Below are 17,845 nucleotides of genomic sequence, written 5' to 3' on the forward strand. Positions count from 1 at the left end.
TTGCTACTTATCACCGTTTTAGGAAAAACACTCACCACATTCAGGCTCTGAGACTTGGTCTGGACTTTTTTAATCTATACTATAAAACAGTGGTTCTCAACCTGTGGGTCCCCAGGTGTTTTGGCCTACAACTCCCAGAAATCCCAGTCAGTTTACCAGCTGTTAGGATTTCTGGGAGTTGAAGGCCAAAACATCTGGGGACCCCAGGTTGAGAACCACTGCCCTAAGTATATTCCCTGTCTGCATTATAGGAGACGAAGGTATTTGTGTGTTACATGCCTTTAGGTCTTATCTACAGGTCAAAGCAAAACTCCTAAATTCCTAAATTCGCTATAAACTCTTGAAGTTAATATCTATGTTGAATGATTATTCATGGAGATAAAAAAAACGTCAATTACTTTGCATCTAAGAAATCACTTAATCCTTATCTATCCAGCTCAATAGTGCAATTCTTAAAAATTCTTAATGCTGCCACTTGTCTTCTCTCAACACCAAACTCTCTGTGAGCTTTGCAATGGCAAGATGGAAGATCTTGCAACAAGATCATAAAGACTGTTAAAGTAAGATAGGAAATAAGGAGAAACATAGACTAGAAAGATGGGTCAATTATAATACATGCCACATCACCAAACATGTATTTTAAAATTGGTATTCATGCTAAAGGCTAGTGGAGATTCTTGGGTGGAGTGGGGAAGAGGGTTCAAGTTTCCACACTTCCTATGTGGCCCAGAAAACCTGCTTGTAACTCTAACATTCTTAATACAAGGAATTATGGGAAATGCAGACACTATTTCACTTCATTAGAATAAGAATGAATCACAAAAGTAAAAACTTGTAAACAATGAACAAAAAATATTTTCTCCTTGCTGTCCCCCAGAATTGCACACCAAGTAATATAAGAAGTATTTTTTACGTATAGGCCGTTTTTAATTTTTTTAAGCCTCCAATGCTTCTGTTTAAGAAAAGCCAATTAAACTTCATCTAGCAAAATCTCTACTTCAGATGAAAACAGAGGAGAGAGATGTTTGCAGAGCGACAGACACTCTTAACTATCGTTTGGAGAAACAGAAATACGCATTATGCCCTCCCATTACTAAGAGGCACTTTGGAAGTATATACATCCCAGCAGCAGTTCCTGTTCAATCAGTGCGAATAAAGCAATCCTTTTTTGCACACTTGAGTGCAGAAGTCCCAACATTTATCCTCTGAAGTTGTTGAGTGCGAACTCCCAAGAGCCTTAGCCAAAGGTGAGAGATTAGGGGAATTGGAGTCAACAAATTTGGGGTGGGAAGAACCCATAGGTTGGTAAACATACATTTAAGAGAGCTGAGGTAGCTGTTTGGGGGCTCCATGACATATACACATTGCTGGAATTCGCTGTGGTCAAATTCTCAATAGACGACAAACAGTGGGGATAGCGTTTCCCCCTCTCTCTTTTGTCAAAAGTGGCAGCCATTTGTTTTTTCCTGATCTAGTGGGCAGAAACCCTGCAGAAGATAGCCCACCCACCCAATGGACACTGGGATAACTTTGCTTCCATTGCCTACATGTTAATTGGTGAACTTGCTTGGTACAACTGCAATTTTCCCCTTAGTTGAAGAGTTGGTGGGTGGACAGTATATAGCAGGCATGGGCAAACTTGGATCCTCCAGGTGTTTTGGACTTCAACTCCCACAATTCCTAACAGCCTCAGGTTTAAGTGGCTGAGGAGGAAAAGGAAGGGGTCTGAGGCTGTTAGGAATTGTGGGAGCTGAAGTCCAAAACACCTGGAGGGCCCAAGTTTGCCCGTGCCTGCTTTGTAGCCTCAGTGGCATTAATTTACACATACTTTGAAACATTAATAGACATTTCCAGTTAAGGATATGGGGGTAGTGTTTCCACATTAAGCGGAACTAGCTGGTAATGCATGACCTAGATTGCACAATTTTGGGGTGGCAGTTCTGAATGCTCCCCAATAGAGAAAATGGCTCCCTAGCACATAGAGAAGTAAATGGGAGTCCACTCAGCATTCCTCAGGGAGATAGTCACACACACTCGCCATCTTGGAAAAAATAATTTTTTTGGACTATGACTCCCAGAATCTTTCTGCAAGCTTGGCCACTGGGTCATACTGACTAGGCAATCTAATCCAAAATAAACAGCTTTCCTAACTTCTGATTTCTCTGGAGTGTGTAGCCCGGGCAAAGGTCTCCTTATTCCAAATGTGGACATCAATACGACTTGTTTGCCTCCACTTTAATGAAGTGCAATCTAGGACATTATTTAATGCTGTTAATCATATTTAAAGAAGATCTCCGCAGGCTGGATATAACCCAGCACAGATATATAACGCTTGCTCTTTAAAGACATTCCAAAGCGTCCTAGTGTTGTCTGCATACGCAGCCAGTGAGGTGCCACAACAGAGAAACTGGCACTCCTCCTGAATGCAATGATAGGGGAACAGCAAGGAGAAGAACAACCAAAGGATCTCTCATTATGTACATTTAGGATGATTTCTTTTACATTATTACTACAATCTTAAACTTTGTGCAAAACTGCACATACATTTGGACATGTTCACAGAGTAAACCATAGAAACGCACTGGCCCTGATGGCTACTGTCACATACAGGTAGACCCAGTATTAATTAATTAATTGGCGAGGCAGGCGGCTCTTCAGTAAGCAAGGCTCTTGTGACTCTTACCGTGTGCCCACAGGCCAGGCTGGAAATCCCGAGCGCTATTAAGCACTGCCACGTCTGGAAGGACAAAGGAAGAACGCATGGAGTTAAAGAGTGGCAACTTCAATGCAAGGTGGGGAGGGGGGAGGAGGATCTTCACTACATACACATAATATCTTAGCAGCTACAATAAATAAATAAATGTTCCCTAGACTAGAAAGAGTCTTGGATTGTTCCCTAGACTAGAAAGAGCAAAAGCAAAACTGAACAATAACAAACTACCTCTGAAAAAAATGCACAAAATTGACCCAGGCACTAACAAGCCACACCAAACAACAGCCAGGCCATCAAATGCTAATCAAGGTGGTCAGTTGAAACCTTCACACCTAGCTCCAGCAGACAAGAGTCCTTTGTCCCACCTTGGTCATTCCACAGATATATAAACCCTTTTTCCTAGTTCCAACAGACCTCACTACCTCTGAGGATGCTTGCCATAGATGCAGGCGAAACATCAGGAGAGAATGCCTCTAGAACATGGCCATATAGCCCAAAAAAACCTACAACAACCCAGTGATTCCAGCCATGAAAACCTTCGACAATACATTACCCAAAATCAGTTAAGAATAGCATGCCATCCCTTCTAATTATCCCAAATGACAGCCCTGACATCGAATTGAAACCTTCCAGATGATCTGAAAATAGTTTTCGAAGTTGAAACCACAGTTCTTTGTTACCTGGGACGGTGTTGTAAAGACCAGAAGGTTTTTTTTTCAGATTGAGGTTAAAAAGGTGGACAAGGCAAAAAATAAAAAAGCGGGGAGACAATACCTGATCTAGGTTAGAATAAAACTTCAGAACTATTAGATGCAGGACTTTTCCAGTTGGAAATAAGGCCCCTTGCACACTGCCTCTATATCCCAGGATCTGATCCCAGATTATCTAGTTTAAACTGGATTATATGAGTCTCTACTGCCAGATAATCTGGGATAAGAAGATAATCTGGGATCAGATCCTGGGATATAAGGGCAGTGTGGAAGGGGCCTCACTCAAGACCAGGGGGAGGAATATACATATTCTCCCCACAGACACCTTGCTCCACCTTCATCTTCTTCCAACAGAAGCCAACATTGGTTGCTGTGAGTTTTCCGGGCTGTAAGGCAATGTTCCAAACATGGCTTTTGATTGGGCACCTTATCACTTTCTCTTGTTCTCCTAGAATTTTCTTTGCCAAGGAATTTTACTTAAGTAACTGTAGAAACAAATGATGAGCTGCAAGTAATATAATTACTTGTAATAGAAGGCAGCAGCTGTTGGGGATAGCCAGAAATGAGAGGCTAAAGTTAAATTTCACAAGTAATACAGTAAGGTTTTTTTTCATGTCAGAAGTGGCTTGAGAAACTGCAAGTCGCTTCTGGTGTGAGAGAATTGGCCGTCTGCAAGAATGTTGACCTGGGGATGCCTGGATGTTTTACCATTATGTGGGAGGCTTCTCTCATGTCCCCACATGAGAAGCTGGAGCTGACAGACAGGAACTCACCCCGCTCTCGGATTTGAACCACTGACCTTTCAGTCAGCAATCCTGACGGCACAATGGTTTAACCCATTGTGCTACCGGGTGCTCCTTAATGCAATAAGCAGGAGTTATGATACTGGAAGTACATGAGCATGCAATGAGTTATGTTTTTGAAATAGTTTTAAAATCTGTTTCTAAAGGGCATTTTAGGTGCTTTTTTCAGGCTTTATTTCATTCTCTCATCCATCCTGAGACACCCCCCCCCCCAAAAAAAACTAATGAGAAAATAATAAATGGCTCTCTAATGTTGCAACAAGTACCATTACCAACAAATCAATTTTGTCAACATTGCAACAAGCAATGGGAACATATTAAATTTGCAAAGTAACTCTCCAAGTTCTGTGTAGAAAGTCTGATCCAATTAAACATGCCTAACAGCATTAGCAGAGAGTTCTGACAAAACAGCGCTCTGTTTTCCATGAGACAACAATCACAGCAGGCACCATATTAAAGAAAAGCCATTTGTTCTGTTCAATTAAATACAAAAGAATATGTCTCCTAAAGTGACACATGCACCCTGTTGTTTTAATAAGTATTGAAAAGATATTTCTCCAAGAAGAGTTGCCTTACGGAGCACAAACAACTTTAATCACAGTGCAATAGCGCAACCCTAAAAACTGATACATATCAGTTTTTAAAAACTCACTTCCTGTATTTATTCAGACTTACAAACCAACTCGATGGCCCAATAACCATGTCACAAGTACACACATTTAGTGAAGGAGCTATGTACGTTGCTTGTGTTGCTTGCCTTCCAGAAGTTTCTGGTCAATGACAACCTTAAGGCAACCCTACCAATTTGTCATTGCCTTCTTCTGAGACTGAGAAAGTTGGGGTTTTGGGGGGGGGGGGGTCAGGAGTAACTTGAGAAACTGCAAGTTGCTTCTGGTGTGAGAGAATTGGCCATCTGCAAGGACATCACCCAGGGGACGCCTGGATGTTTGATGTTTTACCATCCTTGTGGGAGGCTTCTCTCATGTCCCCTCTGTCAGCTGGATCTGACAGAGGGAGCTCAACCCGCTCTCCCCGGATTCAAACCACTGACCTGTCGGTCTGCAGTCCTGCTGGCATAAGGGTTTAACCCATTGTGCCACTGGGGGCTCCAGTGAGAATGTCTGACATGCCCAAAGTCAGCCTGTGGGATTTAAACAGGAACGCAGGTCTTTAGCTTGACTGCGAAATTCCTGTCCATGGCATGCAAGTCTCCCCTCTCCTAAGCGTCACTCTTACAGCTGATTAATAATAGGAGGTAGCAGGGGTTACCCTCCTTGTTGCCCTTCTCCACATGCTGAACACAGAAGGAGAAAAACCAGGCTGAACTGCCAGATGTTGCCTGCAAATGTTGTTTGGCATGATTTCAACTTTCCTCCTGTTCTCTCTGTGGTAAATGGGTCTTTGGTAGCTTAGGACCTTCACAGTCTCAACCATTTTACTTAGTAACTAGCTGTACCCGCCACCTCCCTCTCTCTCTCCTTCTTTCCCTCCTTCCTTTGCTCCCTCTTTCCTTCCTTCCCTTTTCTTTCTTACTTTCTTTCTCTCCTTCCTTCTTTTTCTACCTCTTTCCTTCCTCTCCCTTTTCCTTTTCCTACATCTTTCTCTCCTTCCTTTGCTCTTTGCTTCCATCTCTCTTTCCTTCTTTCTTTCCCTCCCTCTTTTCCTTCCTTTCTTTTTTCTTTCTCACCTTTCTTCCTTCTCTACCTCTTTCCTTCCTTCCTTCCTTTGCTCTTTGCTTCCATCTCTCTTTCATGCTTTCTTGCCCTTCCTCTTTCCCTCTGTCTTTCTTTCTTTCTTTCTTTCTTTCTTTCTTTCTTTCTTTCTTTCTTCCTTCCTTCTCACCTTTCTTCCTTCTCTACCTCTTTCCTTCCTTCCTTTGCTCTTTGCTTCCATGCTTCCTTCTCTCTTTCCTTCTTTCTTGCCCTCCCTCCCTCTTTCTTTCTTTCTTTCTTTCTTTCTTTCTTTCTTTCTTTCTTTCTTTCTCTCCTTCCTTCCTTCCTTTGCTCTTTGCTTCCATCTCTCTTTCTTGCCCTTCCTCTTTCCCTTTCTTTCTCTCTCTCTCTATCTCTCCTTCCTTCTTTCTCTATCTCTTTCCTTCCTTTCTTGCTCTTTGCTTCCATGCTTCCTTCTCTCTTTCCTTCTTTCTTGCCCTTCCTCTTTCCCTCCGTCCGTCAGTCTTTCTTTCATTCTTTCTCTCCTTTCGTCCTTATCTACGTCTTTTCTTCTTTCCATCGATCTTTGCTTCCATGCTTCCTTCCTTTTCTCTCTCTTTTTTTCTTTCTCCCCTTCTTCCCTTCCTCTTCCTTCCCTTTTTTCTGTAAGGCCATTTAGCTTTTAGTCATTTAGCTTTTTTGGATTTTTAAGTCCTTTCTGCTGGGTTTTTTTTGGGGGGGGGGGTTATGAGTGATGGTCACTCGTTGGTCTGTTAAGGGTATAGTGTCCAAATTTCGTATCAATCCATCCAGTGGTTTCTGAGTTATGTTAATCCCACAAACGAACATTACATTTTTATTTATATAGATGTATTCAAGAGCACTACATCACAGTATGAAGGTTCACCACTCCCTTCCTTATGAAAAAGAACGGCCTACCATTTCATTTCAATTTTTTTATACGACACACCAACTACAATGATGTCATGTGAGAATGCAGGATTTCCAAAGCACTCAGCAGGAGCCATGCAAAGACTCTACCATCAAAATAACTCATTTAAAAACTTCACAATACCATCAGCAAGCTTATCATTCATGCTGAAAAGACTGGGTTTGTAATTCATTGAGCTAAAGGGGATGGGATCAATTCAACCATCGCTCCTGGAGACTAGAAGTTTTGAGAAATGCAGCAGCATCTCTCTACTTGGATCTGAAAGAGAGGCATTTCCAGAAACACAACGAATGTTTTGTAAATATTTCGGAATACCATCATGAAGCTGCTGAACACACTTCAATCTTGTTGAACATTTGACTTCATTTTCTCTAGTGGGTTAAAAAACTGAGCTGCAGAACTTGCTGACCAAAAGGTCAGCGGTTTGAATCCGGGGATCAGGGTGAGCTCCCCTCGTTAGCCCCAGCTTCTGCCAACCTAGCAGAAGGCAGAAAAAGGCAGAAAAAGAGGTGAGGAACATGTTGCTAGATCTCAAAAACTCTCTCCGGGATCACCAGTATGACAACTGGTCAGACACAATGAAGTTTAACATCAACTGGAGGGATACAATTTTGCAGCCTTCCTGGGAAGGAAAAAAGCATACCCACCCCTATGTTCACTTACCAAGTATGCCACGAAGGCAAGGTAGACAATGCTGAGAATGGAAGCACACACATAAAATACCATTTGTCCCAAGGCAGTAACATAGACCACCACAAAGTATATGTTAATTGTGCAGATTATAAGAATGAGAATTCCCCCAGCGATCTTCCAGCCCCTAGAAAACAATTAAGAAAACAGCATTAGAACAAGACATTATGGCCTGGAAAATCACCAATTAATTACCTGACAAATGCAATCACTACAATTCTACTGATTGTCCCAACTGGGGATGATCCATCGAATCACTTGCTGAGGTAACACAGGTAACTTCCACTTTTCATTGGGTATACTTTAGTTGGGACTGAACATGAGGAAGAACTTCCAAACTGTGAGAGCTGTTCATAAGTGGAGCTCACTGCCCCGGAGTGTGGTGGAGGCTCCTTCTTTGGAGGCTTTTAAACAGAGGCTGAATGGCCATCTGTCGGGGGGTGCTATGAATGCGATTTTCCTGCTTCTTGGCAGGGAGTCAGACTGAATGGCCCACGAGGTCTCTTCCAACTCTATGATTCTATGAATAGGATTGCAGGCCAATGGAGCAGGCACGGCACTCATTCAAAGGCTCACAAAAGGAAAGTCAACTGAGGATCTTTATAGAAACCATTCAATACACCTGGAACACTAAGGGTTGGAACACTAAGGTGGAAAAGTAATGAAGAGTAACAAAGAGTGGGCTTTGTTTGGTGCAAAAAAGAGAAAAACGGATTTTGTTTAGGCAAGATTAAACAGCTATGGTGGGATCTGAATGGAGAGAGGAACTTTCGCTTATGTGGGGAAGCTTCCATGAATTCTGGCAATTCCTCTAACTCAGTGGTTCTCAACCTGGGGTTCCCAGATGTTTTTGGCCTACAACTCCCAGAAATCCTAACAGCTGGGAGTTATATTCCCCCACATCTTAAAGAGCACTCTGAACCTAATGGATCTGGACAAAACTTGGCTTGCATACTCAACAATAATAATAAAACTTTGTTTTATTTTTTTGACCAACCTATATATTGTGACCAACTTTGAATACTGGCAGGTTTGGGGGGAAATGCACTGGTAATTTTGGGAGTAGTAGTACGAATTTCTAAAAGAAGCATTCATAAGAACAAAAGCAAGCAATTGCTATTTCATATAAATAGATCACAAAAGGCTTATCCTAGGCACCGCCAGATACCTAAGCTAGAATTAAATACATTCTCTAGAAAGTTCAACTGATTAGTGCTTGATTTATTTATTACTAGACACTAATAAATTGTAGCAAAATTCATTTTCTCTGATGCTCAGATTTATGAAATTATTTAGACACATTTTTATTTTTTTCAATTATACTGTTTTTGTTCTATCTTATGACCTTATATAAACTAATAAATTGTTGCTTCCTCTGTCTCTAATATAGTATTTATTTTCTGTATTAGTTTTTACATGATGGATATCCTTTGTTGTAATTGTCTGTGACCACATAATAAATATAGTCATTTCCATGTTAGTATATTATGTTTTCTATCACAAAAAACTTTGTGCCACAGAGGCAAATTACATCCTTAAGGTGTACACGATTATAAGTATTGTGGTAAGAATGGGAAAGATAACCAGCTGATAAGGCACTTGGCCAAATGATAACAAGATTCCAGCCCTTTAAGAAATGCCTTCCAAGAAGTGCAATTTTATATATTCCCGACTATTTAATCACTCAATAAGGGAGATATATGCTGTTCTTCATACTTACAAGCCATTAGCAAAGTCATTCATTACAGGACGCAGACTGGTGAATGTGAGGACTGGGATTAATGCAAAAGGGAGCTGCAAAGGATGAAAAAGAAATTGTACTTAATCCACGGACATCAGAAGAAGGAAACACTGTATGAACACCAAGTACAAAGTAGCTGCATGCAATAAAATCCTGCATGGGGTGCAGACTCAAAATTAATAAGAACATCAGACCAGGCCTTTCCTTATGCATGCCTGCCCTGTTTGTCACAAGTCTGTCCACGCAAAGCAGGTGTACATAGAACTGAATGAAACATGTAGAAGAATGACAGGATGTCTCAAACCTACACCTGTTGATAGACTGACATTGTCCCCCCCCCAATGTGTGATGGGAAGTTGCTGCTAACTGTGACAGAAAAAAGGTTGAACACTATCAGCCTCCTCCCAGCAGACTTAAATCAAGGAAAAACTTCATGAGAACCACCGCTTCTCTTAATGTCCCACCACCAACAGAAAGGGTATTCCCTTGGGCAGAAAAATCAGGCAATTCCAACTGAATGCCACCCCCCCCCCCCCAGGGTCTTCCTTCAAGTGCAAATAAAGAATGGGCAACTTGGAAGTCCCTGAACAGACTCAGAAGTGAAGAGAGCAGATCCAAAGACACCCTGGCTAAATGGCATGGCCTAGAAGAATCTTCTACCTTGTGTGACTGTGGAGAAGAACAAACAACTCTGCATCTGTATGCTTGTCCACAATGCCCTGCTTAATGCACAGAGGAATAATTGTTTAAAGCTACAGACAATGCAGTTGCTATTGCCTATTTCTCATCAAAATATATTTATCGGCTTGTGCTGCCTCTATTTTACCAGTTTTATTCTTATTTATTTATGCCATGCTTTTGACACAAAATAAATAAAAGCAAAATACTATGCAGTATCAAATGGCGTGGACACACCTTTTGGCATCACGAACTCCAAGATTGAGCCCCAGCAGGGACTGTGTGTATAGGGGAGGCGAGGAATGATTAAAGCAGCTGATGAAGAAAGCTAACCAAGTCCTAATCTGGGGTCTGCTTTAGTCTCTTCTTGCCTTCCCAGCATGAAGAAAGGAGGAGCCAGTGAAGCTGGCTGACCAGAGGTCCCTGCCTAATCCCAGTCTCCTTTCTGGGTAGGTAGGCCTTCAATAAAGGGTTATCCTGACAGGAGAAATTCTGTGAGCCACATTAGGCCCTTTCACTGGGGATCCCTCCCCCCCCCCCCCATTAAAGCAATACTAATAATTCTAAATGAGGATGTTTTTGCTCTTCAATGCGGCACACAACCGCCTTTGAAAGATGGGAACTAGTGCAGCTGGATTGAGTAAATCCTACCTTCTCCTCCCAGTATGTTTGCATCTGATCACTCTCTAGAAGACATGCTCACCCTAAAACCCTAGCTCTCCATCTTCTACAAAGTGACCTCTCAGCTCTGGCAATATTTTGGTATCAAAAGATTCATGCTTGAAGGTAATGTAATAATAATAATAATAATAATAATAATAATAATAATAATAATCTTTATTTATATACAGCTCTACCTCCCCTAGGGGACTCAGAGCAGTTCCCAGGTAACATCACAAAACATACAAAGTAAAACAACATAACCATAAGATTGACAAAACAATATAAGCATAAAAAATTGTCACCGTAACACACATATATTAAAAGTAATCCTGCCTGTTCAAGGCAATTAAAAAATTTACAAGGCCGGGCCAAGATTTGTGCAAGCCCAAAAATTATCCCTAACACGGGTAAGATTTTGAATCAAACACAGGAAAAGATAGGAGAGATCCCCAAAAAATCTATCAAATGTCACACTAGAAACAGTTACAGAACTTTAACAATTAAGGAAAAGATTTTGTGGATTAAAGTGGTTTCAAAGTAGAACTGCTGTCATAGTCAAAATCATTTAATTCAAGTGCACGGATTTCCTGTTGCATTTCATAAAACCCAAAACCTTACATGGGTTTTGGGATATCTGGAAAACACAGAATAAGATTTTTAAAAAAGATAAAAGGAGTCTATTGTTTTTCAATCAACCATCTCTGTATAGCCTGTCAAGATAATGTCTTATTCCTTTTTTGTGTAGATGAAATATTGTATGACTTTGTGGTCATTCCTTCTTTCCTCATAAGAGTTTAATGAGCCCTGTGCTGTTAAACCGCCTCAGTTTCCATGTACTCACGGTTCATCCTCTTTGCCTGGATTATACTTGTCAAGTTTGTTTTCAGTTTAATTTTTGTTAAACTATACTAAACCTCCTAGATTCCAGACTCCCAAAACCTCTGAGGATTAATTTCATTGGTGGCATTAATACATCGCCATATTTGCTCTTTACCTGTAAACTCATAAGAACATTGAGAAAATCATTCATGCCAGTCAGGTGCTCCACATCTTGGAAAATGGCAACCAAAAGGGTCGGGGTGATGGCAATGGAGCGGGTCAGAACTACTCGAGCAAAACGTGACCACTTCAGGTTCAGGAAACCCTGAAACAAAACATGAAAAGCAGGATTAAAATGTGGGAGCCAGTGTTGGGAAAAATGTAGAGAAGGATAAGGGCACAAACAACAAGAACATTTTTCTCCCCAGAGCAGGAAGATGTGAATCTCGTGGAAAATCTAGTATCATCCAATAAATTCATCAAAACAAGAGAAGCTAACACGAACCAAATGAACCAAAGCAATCATTGTTTCATTGCTGTGAAGAAGACTAGGATGCAACCCAATGAGAGAGAAAAGATATTTAAATATGGTATGCATACAAGCAGTCCCAACTTAGAAACATCCGACTTACAAATGACTCCTAGTTAAGAACAGGGGTGAGACAACAGGAAGTGAGAGAAATTTCCCGTTTGGAAGGGAAAGAGTTATGCTGGGAAACAGGTGTCTCTACTGAAGCTTTATCACCAATCCTTGTTTCCCAATAAGCCAAAATTTCAAAATTCAATTATCATAGGAACAGAAAATGAGGTGAAATCTTCTGAACATGGGCACAGACAGCAAAACAAACACTACAGGGGTGTTAGACCTTCTCTTTGCTGGAAAAGTGGGGAAAACTGAGCTGGGAAGGGAGGAAGTGGGAAGGACTGGGGAAAAGAAGGCACGTTGCCTCCCCCCTCCCCCTTGGCACAGCGAGAGTGGAGGAGAGGCCCAGAGAGGAGGAGAGGAAGGCACGTGACACAGGAGGCCTCTCCTCTCTTGGCACAGTGACCCAGCTGTTTTTTCTTTCCCTCCTTTTTTCCTTTCTTTCCTTCTCTTCCATTCTTTTTTTCCTATCTTTCCTTTTCCCCTAACTTCCCTCCCACCTCCTTTCCCCCCTTCCTCCCTTTTCTCGCTCCTTGCCTCCCTCTCTTTTCCTTCTTTCCTTCCCCCATTCCTTCCTCCTTTCTTCCCTCTACCCCCAACACTCCATACATCACGCTCTGGAATCAATGAGGAGACGCCGCTTCTGAGGAGCTGCTGCCTTTGCAAAGGAGAAGGACGGTGGCAGCGGAGATTTGCCCCTTTCTCTCCCACTTTGGGGGCCAGGGCCACACTCCTGGTTCACTCCCTCCTTGCAGTTTGAATGTGGTGACAGGCGTGTGTGCATGTATGCATGCGTGTTTGTCTGTGAAACAGAAAGAAGAGGGAGAGTAAGGATCATGGCTGGGCAGAGGAGAGCTTGGGGCTGAGGGGGGAGGAGAGGCCATGCACCTTCCTCTCCTCCTCTTTCAGCACAGCGACCCATCTGTATAAGCCGAGAAGAGCTTTTTCAGCGTAAAAGAAGGGCTGAAAAACTCGGCTTATACTCAAGTATATATGATACCTTGTTCGTAACTTGGGGACTGCCTGCATAATTTTGCAGTCCGAATAGTCACTTCTGCGTGAAGCAGAATAAACTCAGCAGTTGCCATTTCGTGTAACTGGGTTATTGAACACAAACAGGATCTACTACTGAAAGCATCCTTCATTCTATATAACACTACTTATGCTGGGTTATGAAAACTAGATAAAGTGTTAGGTAATAGAAAGATAGAAACCCCAAATAAAACCTACTACTACCCGGGTGAGATTTATGGCCTGTTATTAGGCAGTAAGTGAGAAGAAGGGAAGCAAGTAGTAAACTGTAAGGACAAAGTCCTGCCTTCTATGCAATTACTATCCCATACAGATGCCTCTATACATGGTACATACACTGATATCTTTTCTTTTAGCTTTTCTGGATTTGACACCTGCCTTGCATTTTAACATCGAAGACTTCACCACAGAACTATACTGGAAACCAAATGCTGCTGTTTAATTATTTCAATAATTTTCCCTGGCCATAAAGACTGTCAGATTGTTTGTGAGCCCTAGCTGATATAATCAAATGTTTCTAAATGACTGAGAATCCTTCCATGACTGATTTACTCTAATTTGAACATTCAACCACAACTCTAGAGGAAAAAAACATGGGAGTCAGGATAATATCAAAGAGCTGGGTGTCCCCTGGGCAACGTTTCTTGTAAATGGATAATCTTTCCATTTTTATTTATGCAATGCCTTTGACACAAAATAAAAAATAAACCTGAAACATGGAGGCAGCCAGACCCCATGAACTACAATTGAAACCATGAGAAAAAAATGAGGCAGCATTCAAATATTGTATATAGACACAATGGGGAAGGCAGGAATAAACATGTAAACATATGTAAGCCAATGAAGAGAAAGAAAATACCTCCATGACAAACTGTCCAGAATACGTCCCAGTCATTGTCGAACTCTGACCAGCAGCAAGAATCCCAATTGCCCAGATGTACAGGGCAGCAGGGCCGAAGTAACAGCCCAGGACAACTCCCTAAATAAAAGAAGGACGAGTAGCAAGGTTACAAAAGCAAAAGTAAGCACAAGTAGGGAAAATCAGTCCCTACTCGTGCTCCTGTATTAAATTGTAATTTTTAAAAATTGATCTGAATGACTAATTTATTCAAAACACAACATAAACCTGAAAAGTCAAGGTCACAGCACACACCAAAAAAAACCAAAACATTTGTATAACTATGAAAAGGGGGCTACTATTCAACTTCTCCAAGGCAATGGCTCTGTGCTGTTGCTATGGATGGATGGATGGATGGATGGATAAATAAAATAGGTAAGTACAAGCACACATGATCTTGGACCATGATAGGGAGAGAAAATTCACACTCATCAAATATCTGACTTCTCCTGGCTAAGCTCAGAGTTAAAGGTCAGCTGCTAATCCATCCGGAGCCACTTTAGTAACAAGAATTTGTGTGGACTTTTTAACAACACAGATATGTGGCATATTGACATAATGCCTGAATAAAGGCTCACTTCATTCCCCCCCCCCCCCCAAGACAAAAAATCCTTTCAGTCTTATATGATCATCCACAAAAAATACATTGGCGGATTCAGGTATTTGAGCATTTTCCAGAATATTATCATGATGATTATCATATGTAGTACTAGTGTTATGTATGATGTAATAGTACTATGCTAGTTATGTATTATGTAGTATGTTGTATGTACTTATGACTTGTAAGCCGCTCTGAGTCCCCTTCGGGGTGAGAAGGGCAGCATATAAATGTCGTAAATAAATGAATAAATGATGTGAAGAAGGTACTTGATAAAAACATTCATTTGTCTGAGAGCGATCTGCCAAGTGCCAACCCTTATGGATGTGCCAGAGTGCTAAAACTCAGGGTGGCCATCTGTCAGCAGTGTCCTGATTATGATTTTTCCTGCATGGCAAAGAGCTGGACTGAATGGCTCTTGATGGCATGTTCAACTTTATGATACTGTGATTTTCTGCTTCCCATCCCCAACACTATCAATAAATTACATAGATTATATTTTCTGCAAAAAATATGAAATGTTGTTATTGGGTTGTTGTAGGTTTTTTCGGGCTATATGGCCATGTTCTAGAGGCATTCTCTCCTGAAGTTTCGCCTGCACCTATGGCAAGCATCCTCAGAGGTTGTGAGGTCTGAGGATGCTTGCCATAGATGCAGGCAAAACATCAGGAGAGAATGCCTCTAGAACATGGCCATATAGCCCGAAAAAACCTACAACAACCCAGTGATTCTGGCCATGAAAGCCTTCGACAATACAATGTTAAGTTATACTTGGCAAGGTTTTTTTTTGAAGTTATAGGAATTTTAAAATTTTCCTTTAATCAGCTTTCTCACTGAGATGTATTTTTCATCACTCTTTAAAAACTAACACAGATCTCTATAAACAAGACAATATATTTCCCATGAACTTCAAAGAATCTACATGCTACAGAAGCTTAATCATTACCTTGCTCTGTGTTTACATTGGACACCAGGTTTTTAAAATTCAGGGTGCACAGGCACCAGTATTGTGAATTTCTCATGGTATGCTCGAAATCCATTAGTCCAATTTCTTTATCACAGTTTCTCCCAACTCCCTATTCTTTCCCAAAACAGAAAAGTCAGTCCCACTTCTCCTATCTCCCACCCCCCAAAGAGAAATGCATTGTGCCTTTCACAGAGTTGCTCACCCCTTTATAGATATCCACATCCAAGGAGTCGTTGTTTTGTGGAAACAGTGCAGCTTGAGAACTTTTATTTGCACAGAAGTTGTACTGAAAACAGAAATTTAGACACAGATCAGGCACAACATTTTCCATAGACAAATCTGACTATGTTTATAAGCAGGCACCTGAAACACATAGATGTGCATACATGGACATACATTTACAAAAAATGCATTTAAGAAATAATAGCTCAAGTAAACCGCCCAATTCTGATTTACAAAATGATGTAGAGGAACACATGTGAAAAAAACTCATTATGAGAAGGGGAACAACAGCCTTGAAATAAACATAAGGAAGAGTATTACTGGAGCACTAGGATACTACGGCACTGGTCCCACCAACTGTTTGTTGGGTAAAGGTTGAGTATCCCCTATCCAAAATGTTTGGGACCAGAAGAGTTTTGGATTTGGGGTTCTGAAATACTTATATTTGCATATGTGTACATTTTAAAAATTGTGTCAGAAGCAAATTGAGAATATACTGCATGTCGCTTCTAGTGTGAGAGAATGGGCCATCTGAAAGGACGTTACCCAGGGGACGCCCAGATGTGTTACCATCCTGTGGTAGGCTTCTCTCATGTCCCCGCATGGGAAGCTGGGGCTGACAGACGGGAGCTCACCCCATCTCATGGATTCAAATCACCAACCTTCAAGTCTTCAGGTCAAAAGTTCAACCGGCACAAGGGTTTAACCCATTGCTCTACCACAGCTCTATGTGTACATAATGAGATATGATGAAAACGAGACCCAAGTCTAGACCTGAAATTCGTTTCTATGCAATATACACCTCATACACATAGCCTGAAGGTACTTGTATACATAATGTTTTTGATAATTTTGGTGTTTGAAACAACACTTGTTTGTTGCTTTCTAGTAAATACTTAACATTTACATAAGAAAGTGTGCCAGGGAGGGAGGGCCAAGAGAGAATGAGAGAACACTTACCACTTCTTCATTTGTCTTGCCAAAGAAAGCTTCAGCGAATACCGAGACCACAAAAACATTGATGATAAAGGAGACAAAAAGGGCGACACAGGATTCTATGAAGAAATATTTGTTGGCCTCAGAGACTTCCTTCTTGTTGGCACGATTCACCTGTCGAGACTGGAGAAAAGACAAAAGATGGCAGATTCACACAGCCTGCAAGGGAGTAGGGTATTTTAAACTGTTTTGCCCCACATTGATGGGGTACATCCAGAGCGTAACACCCACAGCTTAGAGCTTCTATCCATCTTATAAAATGTAAAATGTTAAGCAGCCCTTTGTGGACTCACAGACCTGCTGTACTGCGAAATATTCCTGGCTGCACCAGCGTCTGGGGATGCCTAACCCAGCATAGTATTTTATATGTGAACATACTGGATATACAAAGTTTAGAGAAAGATTTAGAGAAAAGAATCAATGTAAAAAACCTAGGTCAATGTTGGAATAGAACAGCAACAAGAGATAGAGAAACACTCCCATTCTATTGCCTAGAAATGAGGAACTACTGTAAAATCTGCCCCTATTAAAAATAGCCACTACAGTCTCTCTATAAAGAGGCCTATGTGGCCAGCACTTATGATAAATGGCCACTGTCATTCCACTCCACTTCAAGTGCCCAAAATGTTATCCATGGCATGTGTGTGTCTCTTGGAATATATTCCCCCCGACACTGGAGTCATACAGCATAGGATTTTTCCTCTCTGCCTGTGTTTATGCAAAACTGAAGCATACGATATGAGGATGTAAAGATCGAACTGCAAAGACTCTGGCACAAGCCAGTAAAGGTGGTCCCAGTGGTTGATCGGCACACTGGGTGCAGTGGCTAAAGACCTTGGCCTGCACTTAAACACAATCAGCACTGACAAAATTACCATCTGTCAGCTGCAAAAGGCCACCCTTTTGGGATCTGCATGCATTATTTGCCAATACATCACACAGTCCTAAACACTTGGGAAGTGTCTGACATGTGATCCAATACAATAGCCAGAATAGTGACCTTGTTTGCTGTGTACTAATCTTGTTCAGTTTCTAATAATAATAATAATAATAATAATAATAATAATA

The 17,845-nt window shown here is 41.3% G+C and overlaps 1 protein-coding gene across 3 annotated transcripts in view; it reads right to left on the reverse strand.

The window, feature by feature from the left end:
• Window positions 1–17,845, reverse strand: part of SLC11A2 (solute carrier family 11 member 2) — a 71,148-nt gene that overhangs the window by 13,017 nt on the left and 40,286 nt on the right. For 2 of the 3 annotated variants that reach the window (XM_060762815.2, XM_060762813.2), the window contains exons 10-16: window positions 16,742–16,900; window positions 15,762–15,845; window positions 13,956–14,075; window positions 11,597–11,746; window positions 9,241–9,314; window positions 7,494–7,647; window positions 2,684–2,737 (exon numbers count right to left, since the gene is read on the reverse strand). In XM_060762815.2, coding sequence (XP_060618798.2) covers window positions 2,684–2,737; window positions 7,494–7,647; window positions 9,241–9,314; window positions 11,597–11,746; window positions 13,956–14,075; window positions 15,762–15,845; window positions 16,742–16,900 — 795 coding nt within the window. Of the gene's footprint in view, window positions 1–35; window positions 2,738–7,493; window positions 7,648–9,240; window positions 9,315–11,596; window positions 11,747–13,955; window positions 14,076–15,761; window positions 15,846–16,741; window positions 16,901–17,845 lie in introns of all 3 variants that reach the window. The other variant, XR_010909290.1, reaches the window with a different exon arrangement.

This window comes from Anolis sagrei, chromosome 2 (assembly GCF_037176765.1).
Source record: "Anolis sagrei isolate rAnoSag1 chromosome 2, rAnoSag1.mat, whole genome shotgun sequence".
Lineage (NCBI taxonomy): Eukaryota > Metazoa > Chordata > Lepidosauria > Squamata > Dactyloidae > Anolis > Anolis sagrei.